This window comes from Anarrhichthys ocellatus, unplaced genomic scaffold (genome assembly GCF_004355925.1).
Source record: "Anarrhichthys ocellatus isolate YVR2014 unplaced genomic scaffold, GSC_Weel_1.0 scaffold26, whole genome shotgun sequence".
In the NCBI taxonomy this organism is placed as follows: domain Eukaryota; kingdom Metazoa; phylum Chordata; class Actinopteri; order Perciformes; family Anarhichadidae; genus Anarrhichthys; species Anarrhichthys ocellatus.
In genome coordinates, this window is record NW_022280056.1 from 4,043,850 (window position 1) to 4,058,477 (window position 14,628).

At 42.3% G+C, this 14,628-nt stretch overlaps 2 protein-coding genes across 3 annotated transcripts; one reads left to right on the plus strand and one right to left on the minus strand.

Moving 5' to 3' along the window:
- Positions 1 to 884: 884 nt before the first annotated feature.
- On the minus strand, positions 885 to 8,436 carry kcna7 (potassium voltage-gated channel, shaker-related subfamily, member 7). 2 transcript variants are annotated; one of them, XM_031862145.1, is made up of 4 exons: positions 8,114 to 8,436; positions 7,833 to 7,867; positions 6,897 to 7,631; positions 885 to 4,351 (listed from the first exon to the last, which is right to left on the minus strand). In XM_031862145.1, the coding sequence occupies exons 3-4, from the start codon at positions 7,596 to 7,598 to the stop codon at positions 3,419 to 3,421; spliced, it is 1,635 nt and encodes a 544-aa protein (XP_031718005.1). In that variant the 5' UTR covers positions 7,599 to 7,631; positions 7,833 to 7,867; positions 8,114 to 8,436; the 3' UTR covers positions 885 to 3,418. The 2 variants fall into 2 exon arrangements, with proteins under 2 accessions (XP_031718005.1, XP_031718006.1); XM_031862146.1 differs by lacking the exons at positions 7,833 to 7,867; positions 8,114 to 8,436 and having other exon boundaries at positions 6,897 to 7,786.
- Positions 8,437 to 9,273: 837 nt separating this feature from the next.
- Positions 9,274 to 14,598, plus strand: hsd17b14 (hydroxysteroid (17-beta) dehydrogenase 14). The gene is made up of 9 exons (XM_031862095.1): positions 9,274 to 10,191; positions 10,282 to 10,317; positions 10,856 to 10,953; positions 11,300 to 11,366; positions 11,469 to 11,560; positions 12,304 to 12,408; positions 12,506 to 12,573; positions 13,038 to 13,134; positions 13,377 to 14,598. The coding sequence occupies exons 1-9, from the start codon at positions 10,110 to 10,112 to the stop codon at positions 13,521 to 13,523; spliced, it is 792 nt and encodes a 263-aa protein (XP_031717955.1). The 5' UTR covers positions 9,274 to 10,109; the 3' UTR covers positions 13,524 to 14,598.
- The last annotated feature ends 30 nt before the right edge of the window (positions 14,599 to 14,628 follow it).

Below are 14,628 nucleotides of genomic sequence, written 5' to 3' on the forward strand. Positions count from 1 at the left end.
TGCCATGGCTCTAGATTGAAAACCTGATGTAACAGGATGCATGATTTCATGCTGTAACAGCCGTGGGATCAGAAATTGTGGTTTTACTGGGTTTCAATCGAGACATTTTTGTCCTCAAGTGTCTGTATTATGGCTACAAAGTTGATTATAGAGTCATAATAGGAGCTGAATTTGAACTTCCAAAAATAAAAAATAAAAAATATTAAAGAATCCACAAATGTCCCGAGTGATGCATACTGTATTTTGGCTTGATGTCAGAGACACGATGCAATCACATGTTAACTTTCATCTGCTTCCAGTTTGGTACAATAATTTAGTCTTCTTTTTCTTTTTTAATAATGAAAACAACATAACGTAAGTCATCTGGATCATATGGCATAAATTGACGTGATCACTTCGTTTGGTTAGTTCTGAAGTCTCTCATGTTACATTACTGTAAATTAAATCCAGTGGCAGCAGGAGTGAGACAGATGTCAGGCTGACATCTAGAGGCCGGATCACTCATCACATGCAGCACATATGCACACGGCTTACAGCTCAATCTGTGCTGCACTATATCTTTTCTACACCGTTTTAACTGAGAGGAGGCGAGACGTGCAGGGTGCGTCATCCTCTAACGTCACTGTGTGAATGCCTCGTGATGCTTTTAAAACGTTGTTTAGACTCGAGCACACATCATCACATTCTCCCCGAGTCACTGCACAGCGAGTCACGTGGAAGGAATTCACAAATCCACGACCTGAGTGATTAACATATGATCTTTATTAAATAAAGGAAGACATATATGTTTACATACGCAGCCACATCTGTCTTCAGACTATATGCAGGTCACACTACATCCACACAGTCAAAAAAACGTATAAAATTAAGCTTAAAAAGGGTTTATTAAGTCTTTAATTCATATCAGTTACAATGGATTCAAACGGTGACAAGAATTTGCAAAGAAAGTATCGCAATCCTGCAAAATAACCAATTTATCTGCTGCATATTTAACAAAATATGGCTGAATACACGTCTTGATGCTAGTTCTGCTTGAATTGATTTGGCTGTATTGTAGGAAAAGGTAAATTATGTGGATCAGATATTTTATCTCCATATGTACAGTTTTGATGACAGTTTCTCTTCCATTGAGAAGCTGCTTTACGATAGATTTCTCATTGTGAGAACGAGACACCTGTAAATATGCAGATAGAGAAGGATTACTTCACAGAGCTGGTCTGAGAAAGTATTCGTGGACAATTTGATGAATTCTGCCATAGAGTGCTGCAGGGATTGTGTATTGGTGTAGGCCAACAAGGAAGTTAATGCCAATGGGATCTTTCTATTGGATTTTGGATTACTACAGAAAATCAACATTTTCTTCAGCAACATAATCTTCACAGATGAACACCACTTTTAGGATTTTTGAAGCGCGAATGCAATCTGCAGAAGTCAAAACCTAACGTTAGCTTATAGACCAGACCCCGGTCACTTGACTTCACGATGACACTAAGCATGACTGATGTCTCATTTAGCCACTTTTTAAGACTCGTAAAAGCTTCAAAAGTCACGAGTTCATGGTTTTTATGACATTTTATAGTGTAGTACAAAACATTGAAGTCTCTTAAGACCTCATTTCAGGCATCTAACCAAAAGCTAATCAAAAAAAGACATTGACTTTAAGTCAAGGAAACAGGAAGTGAAAAAATACTGACTCATTTGTGGGTTTTAGGACTCATTCCTGCAGCACTCTTTGAACAATTGGAATTCATTATAAGCGACATTTCAGTCAGAGACACGTTAATGAAAGATTTGACCGTTTATAGTTAAGAGTTACAAAGTTCAACAAAGAAGCTCTCAAAGAGTCTGAGCAACAAAAAAAATCATCCGCTAATATAAATATATATGAACATTCACTCTTAACGAAATCAGAAATATAAAAACTAAACAGTGTATTAAAATGCCGCGCTGTTCATCCACTTGTATGTGATTTGGTGTCAAAGGTCAGCTGATGAATGAGCCACTGATTGTGGATCAGCTGAGGGAAACCACAAACTCTAACAGCCACCTTCCAAGCACACAGATGGCAAGTGTTTGATACTCAAACGACAGATCTACAGATCAGAAACATCTGCTCTTCGTAGTTTAAGACAGAGAGTTAATGAGGGAAAGGTGTTCTCGTTGACGTGACGACAAACATATCACAGTCGCTATCGCCTCGGACCATCAGAGTTCAGCGTTGCTTCGGTCACCGTTAGTAGAAATATCCGCCGGCTCATCGTCTCTCTCCACACATCTCTCCAGGCTGTATCCATTACACTGCTGTATGTAACATACAAACTTGCTTTGGACTAACTACATGAACTCTGTCTGCACCGCCGGCAGCCGATGAGCGACCTCTTTGTGGTCAACGTCAGCGCGAGATTACAACTGTGCATTTCTGCCATAACTCTGACAAGTAGAGGGCATCAACACCTGCAGCACTGTACATTTAAACTCCTGTACAATATCGGCAGAGCAGCAGTTTATGGTGCTGCGGTTCACTTAACACCATCACATGTATGAGCAGTGAATGGTGCTTTGTCACCTTTCTGCAACAGTCACATCCGTCATTACAGGCAACACAAATGATGACTCTCTTTGTATTTTTTTCCTTTATATATTTAAGATTGTTGCAGTATTTAACAACACTTTTCTCTGTTTTAAAGACATTTTCAGATTCCTCAAATATTCCTTCATCCAGCCGGGATGAAGCATTGTCCATCTGCTGCAGAGTAAAAAAGATATTTAACCTACTTTCCAAACAAAGATGGTGGCTGTAACTTGATAACGCTTACATTTTACGGGTTCTTTGTGAAGTTTCTTTGAAAAGAATATATACTTTGGTATTTTTTATATTATTAATTAATAATTGCCAGTGTAACTGAGATAGTGTTTCAGTCAGTACACGACAGGTTAACTGAACATGAAAAACTGTCCACAAGCAAGCATACACGTTTATATATAGGGATAATACAGCTTCCAATAATACATGTATCCTGACTATATATTAACTTGGGTTTAAATTCAAAGTCAGAATTTAGGAAAGAATTTAGAATCGACTGTATTGTGCAGCAGGTGGAATATGTTTGTTATTTGAGCCGGATAGAGGATTCTTTGAGGAGTCTGGACACATCTTAACCACAGCGGTAAGTTTTGTCAAACAACCTGCAGCCTTTTTCAAAGATCAGATTCTATTTATTCATTGAAAAAAACAGATGTTTACTGTAAACAATGAGTCAAATAAAACCAGGCAAACGCCTCAAATGTAACAAATTAGAGCTTATATCAGTGCCAAGTCTTTGTGTGCATGTTGGAGTTTTCTCCTGCTTCACTCGTCCTGTATCTTTGTACTCTTCTTCTCTTGCTTGGCAGCGTTAAATGTCCGACCTCCTCTCTGTTAAACCTGAGTGACCAGAGTTTCGTTGAGGTAAGAGTTTATCCCTCTGCGACCGCCAGCTTCCTGTCCGGTACAAAGCCCCGCCAGGAGAGAAACATTGAGTGGCGGGCAGATACCCCTGCTGTCCTGCCCGTACAGGGGTGCATAATCTCCCATGTGTTCATGCCCCTCGTCCGCTCCTTCCTCATATTCCCCCTCTTCATCGCCCTCTCCGTCCCAGAGCGACGTGGCCACGTGTTTGTACTCGGTCGTTTCCTCGCACTCCATCTCGCGGTGGTAGAAATAGCTGAAGTTGGACACGATGACGGGCACTGGCAGCGAGATGGTGAGCACGCCGGCGATGGCGCACATGGAGCCCACCAGCTTCCCCCCGACCGTCTCCGGGAACATGTCCCCGTAGCCAACCGTGGTCATGGTCACCACGGCCCACCAGAACGCCCCGGGGATGCTGGTGAACGCCGTGTTAGCACTGTCCACCTCTGCAAAGTAGGCGGCGCTAGAAAAGAGTATGACGCCGATGAAGAGGAAGAAGATGAGCAGGGCGAGCTCTCTGAGGCTGGCCTTCAGCGTCTGGCCCAGGATCTGGAGGCCCTTGGAGTGACGAGAGAGCTTGAAGATCCTGAAGACCCTCACCAGCCTGATGACCCTGATGAGTGCCAGAGACACGGAGGGCTGGGCGTCTTTGTCCTTGGCCAGCTCCGTGCCCAGGGTGACGAAATAGGGAATGATGGCGAAGAAGTCGATGGTGTTCATGACGTCTTTGAAGAAGTGCACCTTGTTAGGAGCGCAGACTAGGCGCACGATGAGTTCAAAGGAGAACCAGATGATGCAGATCGTCTCCACGATGAAGAAGGGGTCCTGGAAGGGGGTGAAGCCCGGTGAGACCGAGATGGTTTCGTTTGCGATGGTGGGGTGAGGCATTGTGATGAATTGCTGTAAAACAAAACAAAAAAATGAAGTGGTTGCAGTTGCACTCAGAGATTAAACAAATAAACCACATATATATATGCTATCATATGTTGTTTATCAAACGTGAGTTGAGAAATACAAGAATAAAGGGGAAAGGTAAGGTTATAATGAAGATCTCTATGGAGATGATGTTTACAAGAGAGGAAACAAGGACAGAGGATCAGTAAGAAGAAGAAATTATTGTGAAAGTCTGTCCTCAGCACATTCGCAGTATGACACCTGTCATCAGGGTCTGATCGAGCCTGTGAGATCTGTGATACGGTGCTAACTCTCCTCTCCTCTCCATTTTCACTCCACCGGCTTTATTTTTCCTCTTATATAAATCAGTTTCTCTATATTTAAACACACACAAAAAACATTAAGTTCATATGACGCTGGGTTGCATTACACCCCCCCAGACGCCGGCACGGCCGCGATATCTGACACTTCTTTGAACTGGGCTGCTTGTTTTTTCTGGGAAGTAGGTGCGGCTTTGAAATGGCTGGGCATTAGTGTCTTTTCACAAGTTAGATAGAGTTACTCTGAGCTTCTGGTGGCCTCGCAGCACATATTGTCCCCAACGCTATGTGTATTAATATGTTTATATATGTTTCTGTCTGTTCCATGTCCTCATGTCTCTTTACACCAACAACACTGTCTGCAACATTTACAAAGTCAATTATATGACTGACACAGCTTGGCCTTGCATCAGAAAAGGGGGCAGTTCTCACTGCAATCCAGCCGTCAATAATTTAGTTTTGAGCTACCTGGACTTTAATGCTGGGACGCCAGTGTCGGTCTGCCTGTTGGTCCAGACTGAAATATCTCAACAGATATTGGATGGATTCCAATTACATTTTTAACAAACATTTATGGTTCCCAGAGGATGAACCCGAACGATGCTTGTGATCATCTGACTTCCATCCATCCATAGTTTGTGCTTAATGCTAACTAGCAAATGTCAGCATGTCAACACACTTAACAAACAAACATCGGCATGTTAGCACGCTGAAGTTAGCATTTAGTTCACAGCCCATAGAAATAGAATAGTAGTCGAATGGAACATACGTAGCAGGATGGCGGACATTTTTATGTGCACCGTTGTTTTTGCGACAGTTGTAGCGGGCTAACTTCTGCATAAACTCACTGAGGGAAGGTTTTGCAGTAACAACTAAAATGAGCAGTGTAGTAAAAATGTTACGAAGCGTAGATAGCCAGAGTAAATTAGTCAAATATAAAGGTGCAAGATCTGAGTTTTTATGCTGTCAACAGCTTGCCGGCAGGCTGATAGCCAACGGTGCTAACAGTGCTAACAGTGCAAACTATGGTGTCAGTGCTGACAGAGCTAACAGAGTATACCTGAGGGGGAACCTGGGCCGATTCACATTCACCTAAATTGTATTAGGTTGATGGCAAAATTGTCAAAATTTGGGCCCAGAGATTTGTGTGATTTAAGCTATTTAAAAGACATATAACTTGTCAAACATCCTAATCTGACAAAACAATGTGGTTGGTTCGATTTTCACCACCACCTGGCGAGTGAGTGATTGTGTGGCGACGGCTGTGCATGCAGGGTTTTGTTGTTTGTGTAGTGTCCAAAAGCTGTTCTGATCACATGACACATATCCTTATATGTATGGGAGTAACGGAGCAGTGTTGGTGGTGATGAGGGAAACGTAAATCCAGCCAGCGCGGCAGTGGTGTCACAGAATTTGCCTCGTCTCCAGGCTACAGGAGTGTAAGCGAGGCTAATTTCATTTCACGCCGGTCATCAGAAAAGTCGATCCGCGAGCCTCTCTTCCATGCTGTTTTCAGTTTGTAGCCTATGAGTCACCACGTTTATTAATACAGACATTCGTTTATGTGTTGATGTGGTCTTAGAGTTGTCCTTCCTCTATATTTAGACCTTTAGCTCTCTAAGGGGTAACGTGAGACAAGGTCATCTCCTTTCCTTCTTTTCACTTCACACGCCTATTTTACCTCTAACTCATTCCACTCTCTCTCTCTCTCTCTCTCTCTCTCTCTCTCTCTCTCTCTCTCTCTCTCTCTGTCTCTCTCAAAAAAGCATCCAGTCCAACCTGAATATGCTTGTTAGTTTTGGCAGTCGTCCCATTGGCCGACAAGGCGTATCACAACAGAAACCTCCAATCCGGCATGCTCTGTCTGCACTCCTCTTTCCTCACTCTTGTTTTTCCACCAGTGGTGTAACTGCCACTCCTCATCTCCTTCGCCTCAATTTTGAGTGGATCAGAGTTAACGACAAGTCCAAAATAATCTCAGGGAAAAAACCGAGCCTCCCCTTCCCTGTCTGCTGCTTCCCCTTCTCTCAATCTTAATTCTTAGCTTTGATGTTTTTAATCGTCCCTTAGTTTTTTCTCTCCCTTATGCGTCAATAGTGACACCTGTTCCCCTCATCGCTCCTTTGCAGTGTCAACCTCTGACCTCTTTGCACCCTGTCAGCACCTCCATACATGACCTCCATCTTGCCGCTTTAACTCGCTTGTGTCAGCACCATGTAGCCCGTCCTCACCTCCCTCTGTTCCTTCTCATGCCTGAACTCGGGCAGAGTCTCCAGGCAGAAGATGAGGATGGAGAGCACGATGACCATGACGCTGATGATGGCGATGATCCGAGCTCCGCTGGAGGACTCCGGATACTCAAACAGCATCCAGAGGCGACGCTGCAAGTCGCCGGCGGGTAAGGGCCTCTCCTCCTCCTTGGGGAAGCCCTCGTCCGCTTTGTAGCGGTCGATGGTCTCCTCTCCAAGCTCGTAGAAGCGCAGCTCCTCCAGGAACATGTCCAGGGGGACGTTGGCGGGCCGACGCAGCCTCCCGCCAGACTGGTAGAAGTACAGGATGGAGTCGAAGCAGACGCGGCTCCTGTCCAGGAAGAGCTCGTTCCGCACGTGGTCGAAGTAGCGAAGGCGACGACGGGGGTCACCCAGCAGGGTGTCGGGGAACTGGGCGAGGGTGCGGATCTGAGTCTCGTAGCGCATCCCCGACACGTTGATGGCCAGACGTTCAGCCAGGGCCCAGCCGCTCCTCCACGGACAGCGACGTTTCTCCTTCTTGGCCTCTCCGCTCGGCTCCTTCCCACTGATCTCCTTCTCCAACTTGTTGTGCTTGTCTTTGGTCGACTTTTCTTCATCGTCGACCTCCTCGGCCTTCTGGTTTTCTTTTGTCTGCCCTCCTCCCCCTGTTCCTGTTCCTCCTCCTTTGTCTTGGTGATCCATCACTTAGTCTTTCTTTCTTGTTCACTCTGTGAACTAAACAACAAAACAGGGAAACAACGGTAGATAAAAGCCAAAAGAAAACACATAAAGGTTATTAATATGAAATAAATTGTCCCTTAGTTGTTAAGTTTTGTCATAAAATCCAACGACCAGTAACACATTCTCACCAATTGTACATTATTTTCCAAGAATATCTTGGAACTAATTAATGAAATATTAAAATCCAAATCTCACCTCAGTTTTCTCTGAGAATTCAGCTGCACAATTTTCTGGACAACAAAAAATAAAACGTATTTAGATCACATTACAATTCTTTGTATTTGCTTGAATTGTGTGATGGACAGAGTGATTTTAATCAAAATAATTAAAACACTGACCAAACTACTAAAACAAAAGAATTTGTATAAAAATGTCCCCATTTTTTACAGTAATTAGAAGATGTCTGTACTTCTCCCACTATATTCTGTACTGTAAATAACATCATGCAGACGCTCCGTGCAAAAAAAGCTCCATACATGCGGTCGGCTTCATGCTCATCACCAGTTTATCAGCATGTCCAGTTCTCCCAGTAGAAACCTCCTCTCACCCGTCTGCCTGCCAGAGCCGCTGATTCAACCTAATCACCCCTCCAGAGATTGACCATGGCTCTCTCCTGCTTGCACCTCCACCTCAGGGTGCCTTTTGGGCTGACCTTTCCCCTCTTCTGTGTGTCAATTCTCTCATAATGATGTCCAGACAGGAGGAAGGGAGGTGGCAGAGAGGGAGCAGCGTGGCTCCCTTAGGGGCTGCTGCGGCGTTAATCTGCAGCGCGGGTGAGGTTCAGATAGTTACGCTTACGTAGGTCACTCGCGGTCTTCACTTGTGCTCTCTCTCACGCTCAGTGTGCCCCCGGGGAATGCTGTCGGGCCGAAATTCAATCTTCGACCCACTCCTCCTCCAAACGCACCGCCGCCTCTCCCCCCACTTTTTCTCTGGCCCCCAACAACTCTCACTTGTCAACCTCTTAACCTCTCACTCTCTCTTAAACATACTGTACATATTTGCACACGTGTGCACATGAACCTGCACACTCACAAAGCAGAAGCTAAAACTATTATGTTAAAAAAAGGAACAATTTTAAGATTTACTTTGTAAATTAAGGCTACACAAATGTGGATTTTCTTCTCTAAATGCTTCCATAGCTTTGCTTTCATCATCTATCTTTAATTGGCTGCTTGGCTTGTGCAGAATTTTCCACACATTTAAAACAAGGCAAATGAAACTTGACCTGCCAGTACAGCCGTCATTTTGAATTAAATATAAATCTGGATGTCTGTGGTTATTTTAGACACATCATGAAGTGGACTCTCAAGCATCTCTGTGTGGCACAGGCCCAGGGGCCCAAAGTGTCAGGGGCCTCCCTGGCCTTAAACTACAAAATCGTACTCAAAGAGACACGTACCAACAAGGAAGAGACTCAAAATGGCCTTCAAGAAACAAAAACAACAAAAATACACTAAAAGACTACAAAGAGCGACAAAGAGAACGCAAAGAGATACATAACAACTACATAAAGATACAAAACAACTACATAAAGATACATAACAACTACATAAAGATACATAACAACTACAAAGACATGCAAAACAACTACAAAGTCGTGCAAAACGACTACAAAAAGTGGCAAAACAATTACAAAATGATACAAAACAACCACAAAGAGACACAAAACGTGTTGCTTGTAAGAGAGGTTTTGGGGCCTCTTGCGTGTCTGTTTTCAGGGCCCCATTGTCTCGCAATCCTTCCACACTGTGACTTTGTGCAGTAAAACTACAATTCCCATAACAGGAAGCACTTTGCAAATGTTGCGTTCAAACACCATGAGTAAATTCCAATGTCATAAATCCAGCCGTTAACTTGTACAAAGAAGAATCAGGTTTTTGGATCTTAGGCTGGCCTAATCGTTGATGTGTTGATGTTTTATGCCGGAGAATTGTTATTTCTTTAGCCATGCAAGAAAAATGACTCTAGTTCAGTTGTTTGAGGGGTTGTTAGATTCACCTCTTTGGGTCTGGACCTAAATATCTCAACAACTGTAAAATGGATTGCCATTCAAATTTGTAGAGATATTTGTTTGTCCCAAGAGGATGAATCCTACTGACTTTGGTAATCGCCTGATGTTTCCTTTAGCAACACCTGCAGGTCAATGTGTTCACGTAGCCTGACTTTTCATCTACAGCCATCATCTTGGTTAAAATAAAAAATGTTCCTGTACTTTTATTTCAAAACATGAAAAATATTCCAATCTGCCTCAGCCGTACTTTGTGATTTCCAATACTACCAACAGCACCTGAAGGCAGCAGAGCACATGATTTGATGAACTGGAGAGGAATAGTAACGAACTGCTGTGAAGCCTACACATGAAATATTTAGGGTGGAAAATACTTCCTGGTCTTGGTTGCCTGCTGTGTCAACAGGCAGCGCAGCTGTGAGGCGTTCAACGGCCGACATTTATTATCAGAAGCAGCCGAAATGTCGCTCCGATACCACAACAAAGTTGTCATTGTGACCGGAGGATCGAAAGGGATCGGAAGAGGGATTGTCAAAGTGTTTGGTAATTATTGTTATTTATAGTGTGGATTGGTCTGTGATCAGTGCAAGAAGTGTCAAACTGAACACTTTTGATTTCTCTTTTTTCTTTTAGTGGAGAATGGAGCCAAAGTGGTGTTTTGTGCAATAGGTCAGTAAACTGAACATTTAGGTTTTTCCCGATCAAATTCTAAGTCAATATCGAGTGCAACTATTATAATAAGTCTAAGTGGTGGAAGAAGAAGATCTTTATGTAAAAGAGGAAATACCAAAGTCTGAAAATACTCCATTGGGTTTCCTAAAAGTCCTGCATTATATACATACATATACATTATATACAAATAGTACAAAAGTAAAAGTATTTATTAAGCAGAAGCACTGTTTCATTCCAGAGTGTTATTATGAATAATGCATTCACAATACATTGTATTATTGGATATTACTGCTTAATATTATGATTTGTCAATGTAGCAAATGTTATAAGAACTGTACGTACTAATGGTTCATTTAATAGTAAAGCACTGTCTGCATCTTGTTGTTTTTTACATTAATTAGTAACTGTAGGTGTATAGAAGTAGAAGTATATAGTAAAAGTAAAGTACAACAACTTCAAAATTGTACTTAAGTACAGGAGTTGTACTGAAAGACATTGAAAGCTAAAACATAAATCTATATGACATGTGTCACAGGTGCAGGAGGTGAGGCTCTGGAGGCAGAGTTAAACAAAGCAGGGCCAGGCTCGTGCAAATTTCTCACATGTGACGTCTCCAAAGAGGACAACATCAAGGTCTTGTACAACTTTAGTGTTATTGTTCAGTTATGAACACGATCACATGACCCGGGGCTGACAGTGTGTCCTGTTAGTCAGCTGACTTCACCTCAAGGCCCAAAACAACCAGACGTCCATTTAAAAATGTTACGTTTTGAGATTTATTCACACCAAAGTGTCAGCGTTTGTATTTTTTTTGTCCTCATCCGTCACCATGAACAGCTTGTAAAACGTCCCATCTGGCTCAACCAGTTCTGTGTTTGCTTGAGCTCCTCTTTGCTCTGCCGGGTGAAGCTTCTTCTCTGTGGTTTGTCAGCAACTGGTTTCTTGTTCAAATGCAACTGGTGTGACTGTCTCTCCACAGAGATTGATCGCAGTCACAGTGGAGCATTATGGACACATCGACTGCCTGGTCAACAACGCCGGGTGGCGTGAGTCTCACTCTTCCTGTTCTCCTCCAGCAGATGTGATGATGACGCTGTGAGGATGCTTTCGTGCTTAATTGATCTCTTTTTGTGTTTGTTTGTCTGCAGACCCACCTCATAAACCCACTGATGACACCACGGCAGAGGAGTTCAGGGATCTGCTGAATCTGAACCTCATCAACTACTTCTTGGCTTCTAAAGTAACGTCTCCAACTTGTGCAAAACTTTCTTGAAATGACTTAAAAAGATAATTGATGCTGACTTCTAGGGAAGCAACGCAGGGCTGTAAGGATTTAACTCTTAAAAGCAACTGAATTATGAAATTTGATCACAACCGAATACTTTAATATTTTTGTTATTTTTAATGGTAATAATAAAAAAAGACGACACAAGAGACGACAGCAAGCGAAGGAGGGAGTGTATTAAAAATATTTAAACATTTATCTTAATGTATGTGATCTGAAGTAAGTAAGTATTTAGTTTTTATTGCTTTTATTTATTTATTTATTTTAGGGTTTACAAATTCAGATTGTATGAGTCCAATGTTGGAAAAATTGCTCAGATTCAATTGGTCCTATTTCGATCTAAAACTGTAAATCGAGTCAAAACGACAGCTGATTAAATTGGATTTTTTTAAATTCAGCAACCAAAATTCAACAGAAAAATTCAAAACATGAAGAAATGAAGTGAGAGATGGAAATTCAAAACTCATAGATTCAGATAAATTAGATCTTCAGTCAAATATCTCAGCGGTTTGAATTCAATGCCAACATCAAGTATTCAGTAGTGACTGAATTTCACGTTCAACTCATCAGTTCCAAATAAAAACTTTAATTATCATGACCTTTCCTTGCTTCCTGTGACCTCCCTCACACACCCAGAGACACACATGTATGTATGTAGGATCTTTGAAGTGATATAGGAGGTCTCACTCTCTCTTCAGTATGCTTTGCCGTACCTACGACAGCGTCATGGAAACATCATCAATGTGTCCAGTCTGGTGGCGACCATCGGTCAAAGATATGCTGCACCATATGTCGCCACCAAGGTGAGTGAGATCATCCTCCAGCAGCACTTGTCATTGTTCCTTCAATCTCAGTTCAAGAGACAGAGATCATTTGTCATGTGCTCTTTTTCTCCACAAGGGGGCGGTCACCTCCATGACAAAGGCGATGGCCGTGGATGAGAGCGTCTACAATGTGAGAGTGAACTGGTGAGACAAACTGCAGAGTGTCTCAGATGAACTATGATCTGCTGTAACAAGAGTACACATGGTATGAATGTTTAAGGAGAAATGATGCTACAATGGATGGGTAGGCACCAGCGTGGTCCCTGTTTACGGACCCTGTCAGCTACTGCATTTACAAACAGGAAATGCAACGTTGCCCATTTAGAATGTTTATGATGTCAAGTTTTAAAAGGTCTACAGAGTGCTGCAGGGTTTGCAGGTTAACTGATTACTTTTCTTTCTACTGACTGATTCATTAACCATTTCAAGATGTTAATGATATAAATCATCCACTACTTCATTCATATAAGAGTCTCTTATAAGGGAAGTCTCTGGAGCAATCCCCCTGTCCTTATCTGGATGCTATAAGGTATCTGAAAATATTGAACTGACTACAAATCTGACAGCAGCCACTCTCACCTAATGCCACTGTCTGCCGTGTGTTGCAGCATCTCTCCAGGTAACGTGCTGACGCCTCTGTGGAAGGAACTAGCAGGACAGACACCAGATGCTGCAGCAACCATTAAAATGGCAGAAACCCATCAGGCAAGTTCTCACAGTGGAACCAAGGGTTCCTACTCTGAGCTAAAGAGGTCTGGAAGGGATCTTTATGAGGTCGTGGGAGGTTTGGGAATAGAACAACAAGACTTTGATCCTGAAAAGTGTAAGAAAATATCTGGGAGCTCTTGTTAAACTTAAATCCTGTCTTCGGGTGAGAGAGGTTCCCCTCAGTTCTGTTCAGCTGCAGAGAAACTGGAGGAGAATTGACACGTTGTCTTCTCAAACAGCTGCTGGGTCGCTTCGGGACCGAGGCTGAGTGTGGACTGGCTGCCTTGTATCTGGCTGCTGACGCTACCTTCTGCACCGGGATCGACCTGATGGTCAGCGGAGGAGCTGAACTCGACTTCGGCGTCAAGAGTCAGATCTCTTCCTGACTCTCCTCACTGAATACACAGTGAGGTCAACAAGTCACGGTCTCCTATCTCTATCGCACATTGACTCTATAGGCCTGTTAATTGTGTAATATATAAATAAACTTGACTTGTCCTGGTCTCCACAGTCTCCTTGTGGCCGTGGAACAGTTTGTTTAGCAGATTAACTGGTTAAATGCAGATTATATATTCACTGATGTTCTAATCTGCTGTCACAAAAGTTTGATTCAGATTTCTGAGAGAACTATATGTCTGAATGGTCTATCATGCTTTTAGCTTGTAGAAAGTGCTCCTTAGAAATAGATATTAACTGAAAGAGACAAACACCTCTGAGAAGCAGTTAAATAACAATAGAAGAAATAACCATTGGTATAAGAAACTAGACGCTTAAAAATCAAAATGTGTGCAGATTGAAACAGGAACTTCCTGTTTCAATGTCAAGTGTTTCACAATAATGCAGCCTGTAACTACCTGGAACATTAATAACAGGCAATGTTTGTGTTTCACCATAATGCAGCATGTAACAAGCTGGAACATTAATAACAGGCAATGTTTGTGTTTCACCATAATAGATATTGTGGTGGAACTATAGTGTTTTTATCTTTAATATAGTTATTGACTAGTAGAGATCAATAACAGTTATATCAATATAACGGCACACCTTTGAAGGGGTTTGTGTGTTTAAGTGTCTTGGTAACGCTACTAAGATGAATAGTAAATGGTTGTAAATACACATGATTTTCATTCAGTAAGATAAAAAAGTAACTTGTCGTTCATGCTTGTTGAGCAAATAGTCTTGCTGAGGTGAGATATCTTAAATTGTTGGCACCTTGACGAACCGTGTAACCGGACCTGCACTCCTCCTCCCCCAACCGACCAATCAGCGTCAACCTGTGTGTCCTCAAATAAACCTGTTTTATAAGCCTGCTGCTCTCCGCCAATCAGATGCTATGCTTTGTCACGCCCTCGATGACGTCATTGAATGAAACCGGTTATTAAAAAATAATAAAAATTATTGATTTGTTTGGCTTTTTTTTTCTTCTTTTACTAACGTCTTGGTGAACAGTAAGCGGGATGTTTAATTATCAACCCAGAAAAAAAATAAAAA

What these genes read in the sequence shown, in the direction of transcription:
- kcna7 (XM_031862145.1), bottom strand. Translation starts at nt 7,598, where the DNA reads ATGGATCACCAAGACAAAGGAGGAGGAACAGGAACAGGGGGAGGAGGG. An exon ending in ATGAGAAGGAACAGAGGGAG is followed by an intron (nt 4,352 to 6,896) that starts GTGAGGACGGGC and finishes TTTGTTTTACAG; the next exon opens with CAATTCATCACAATGCCTCA.
- hsd17b14 (XM_031862095.1), top strand. Translation starts at nt 10,110, where the DNA reads ATGTCGCTCCGATACCACAACAAAGTTGTCATTGTGACCGGAGGATCG. An exon ending in AGGGATTGTCAAAGTGTTTG is followed by an intron (nt 10,192 to 10,281) that starts GTAATTATTGTT and finishes TTTTTCTTTTAG; the next exon opens with TGGAGAATGGAGCCAAAGTG. An exon ending in AGTGGTGTTTTGTGCAATAG is followed by an intron (nt 10,318 to 10,855) that starts GTCAGTAAACTG and finishes CATGTGTCACAG; the next exon opens with GTGCAGGAGGTGAGGCTCTG.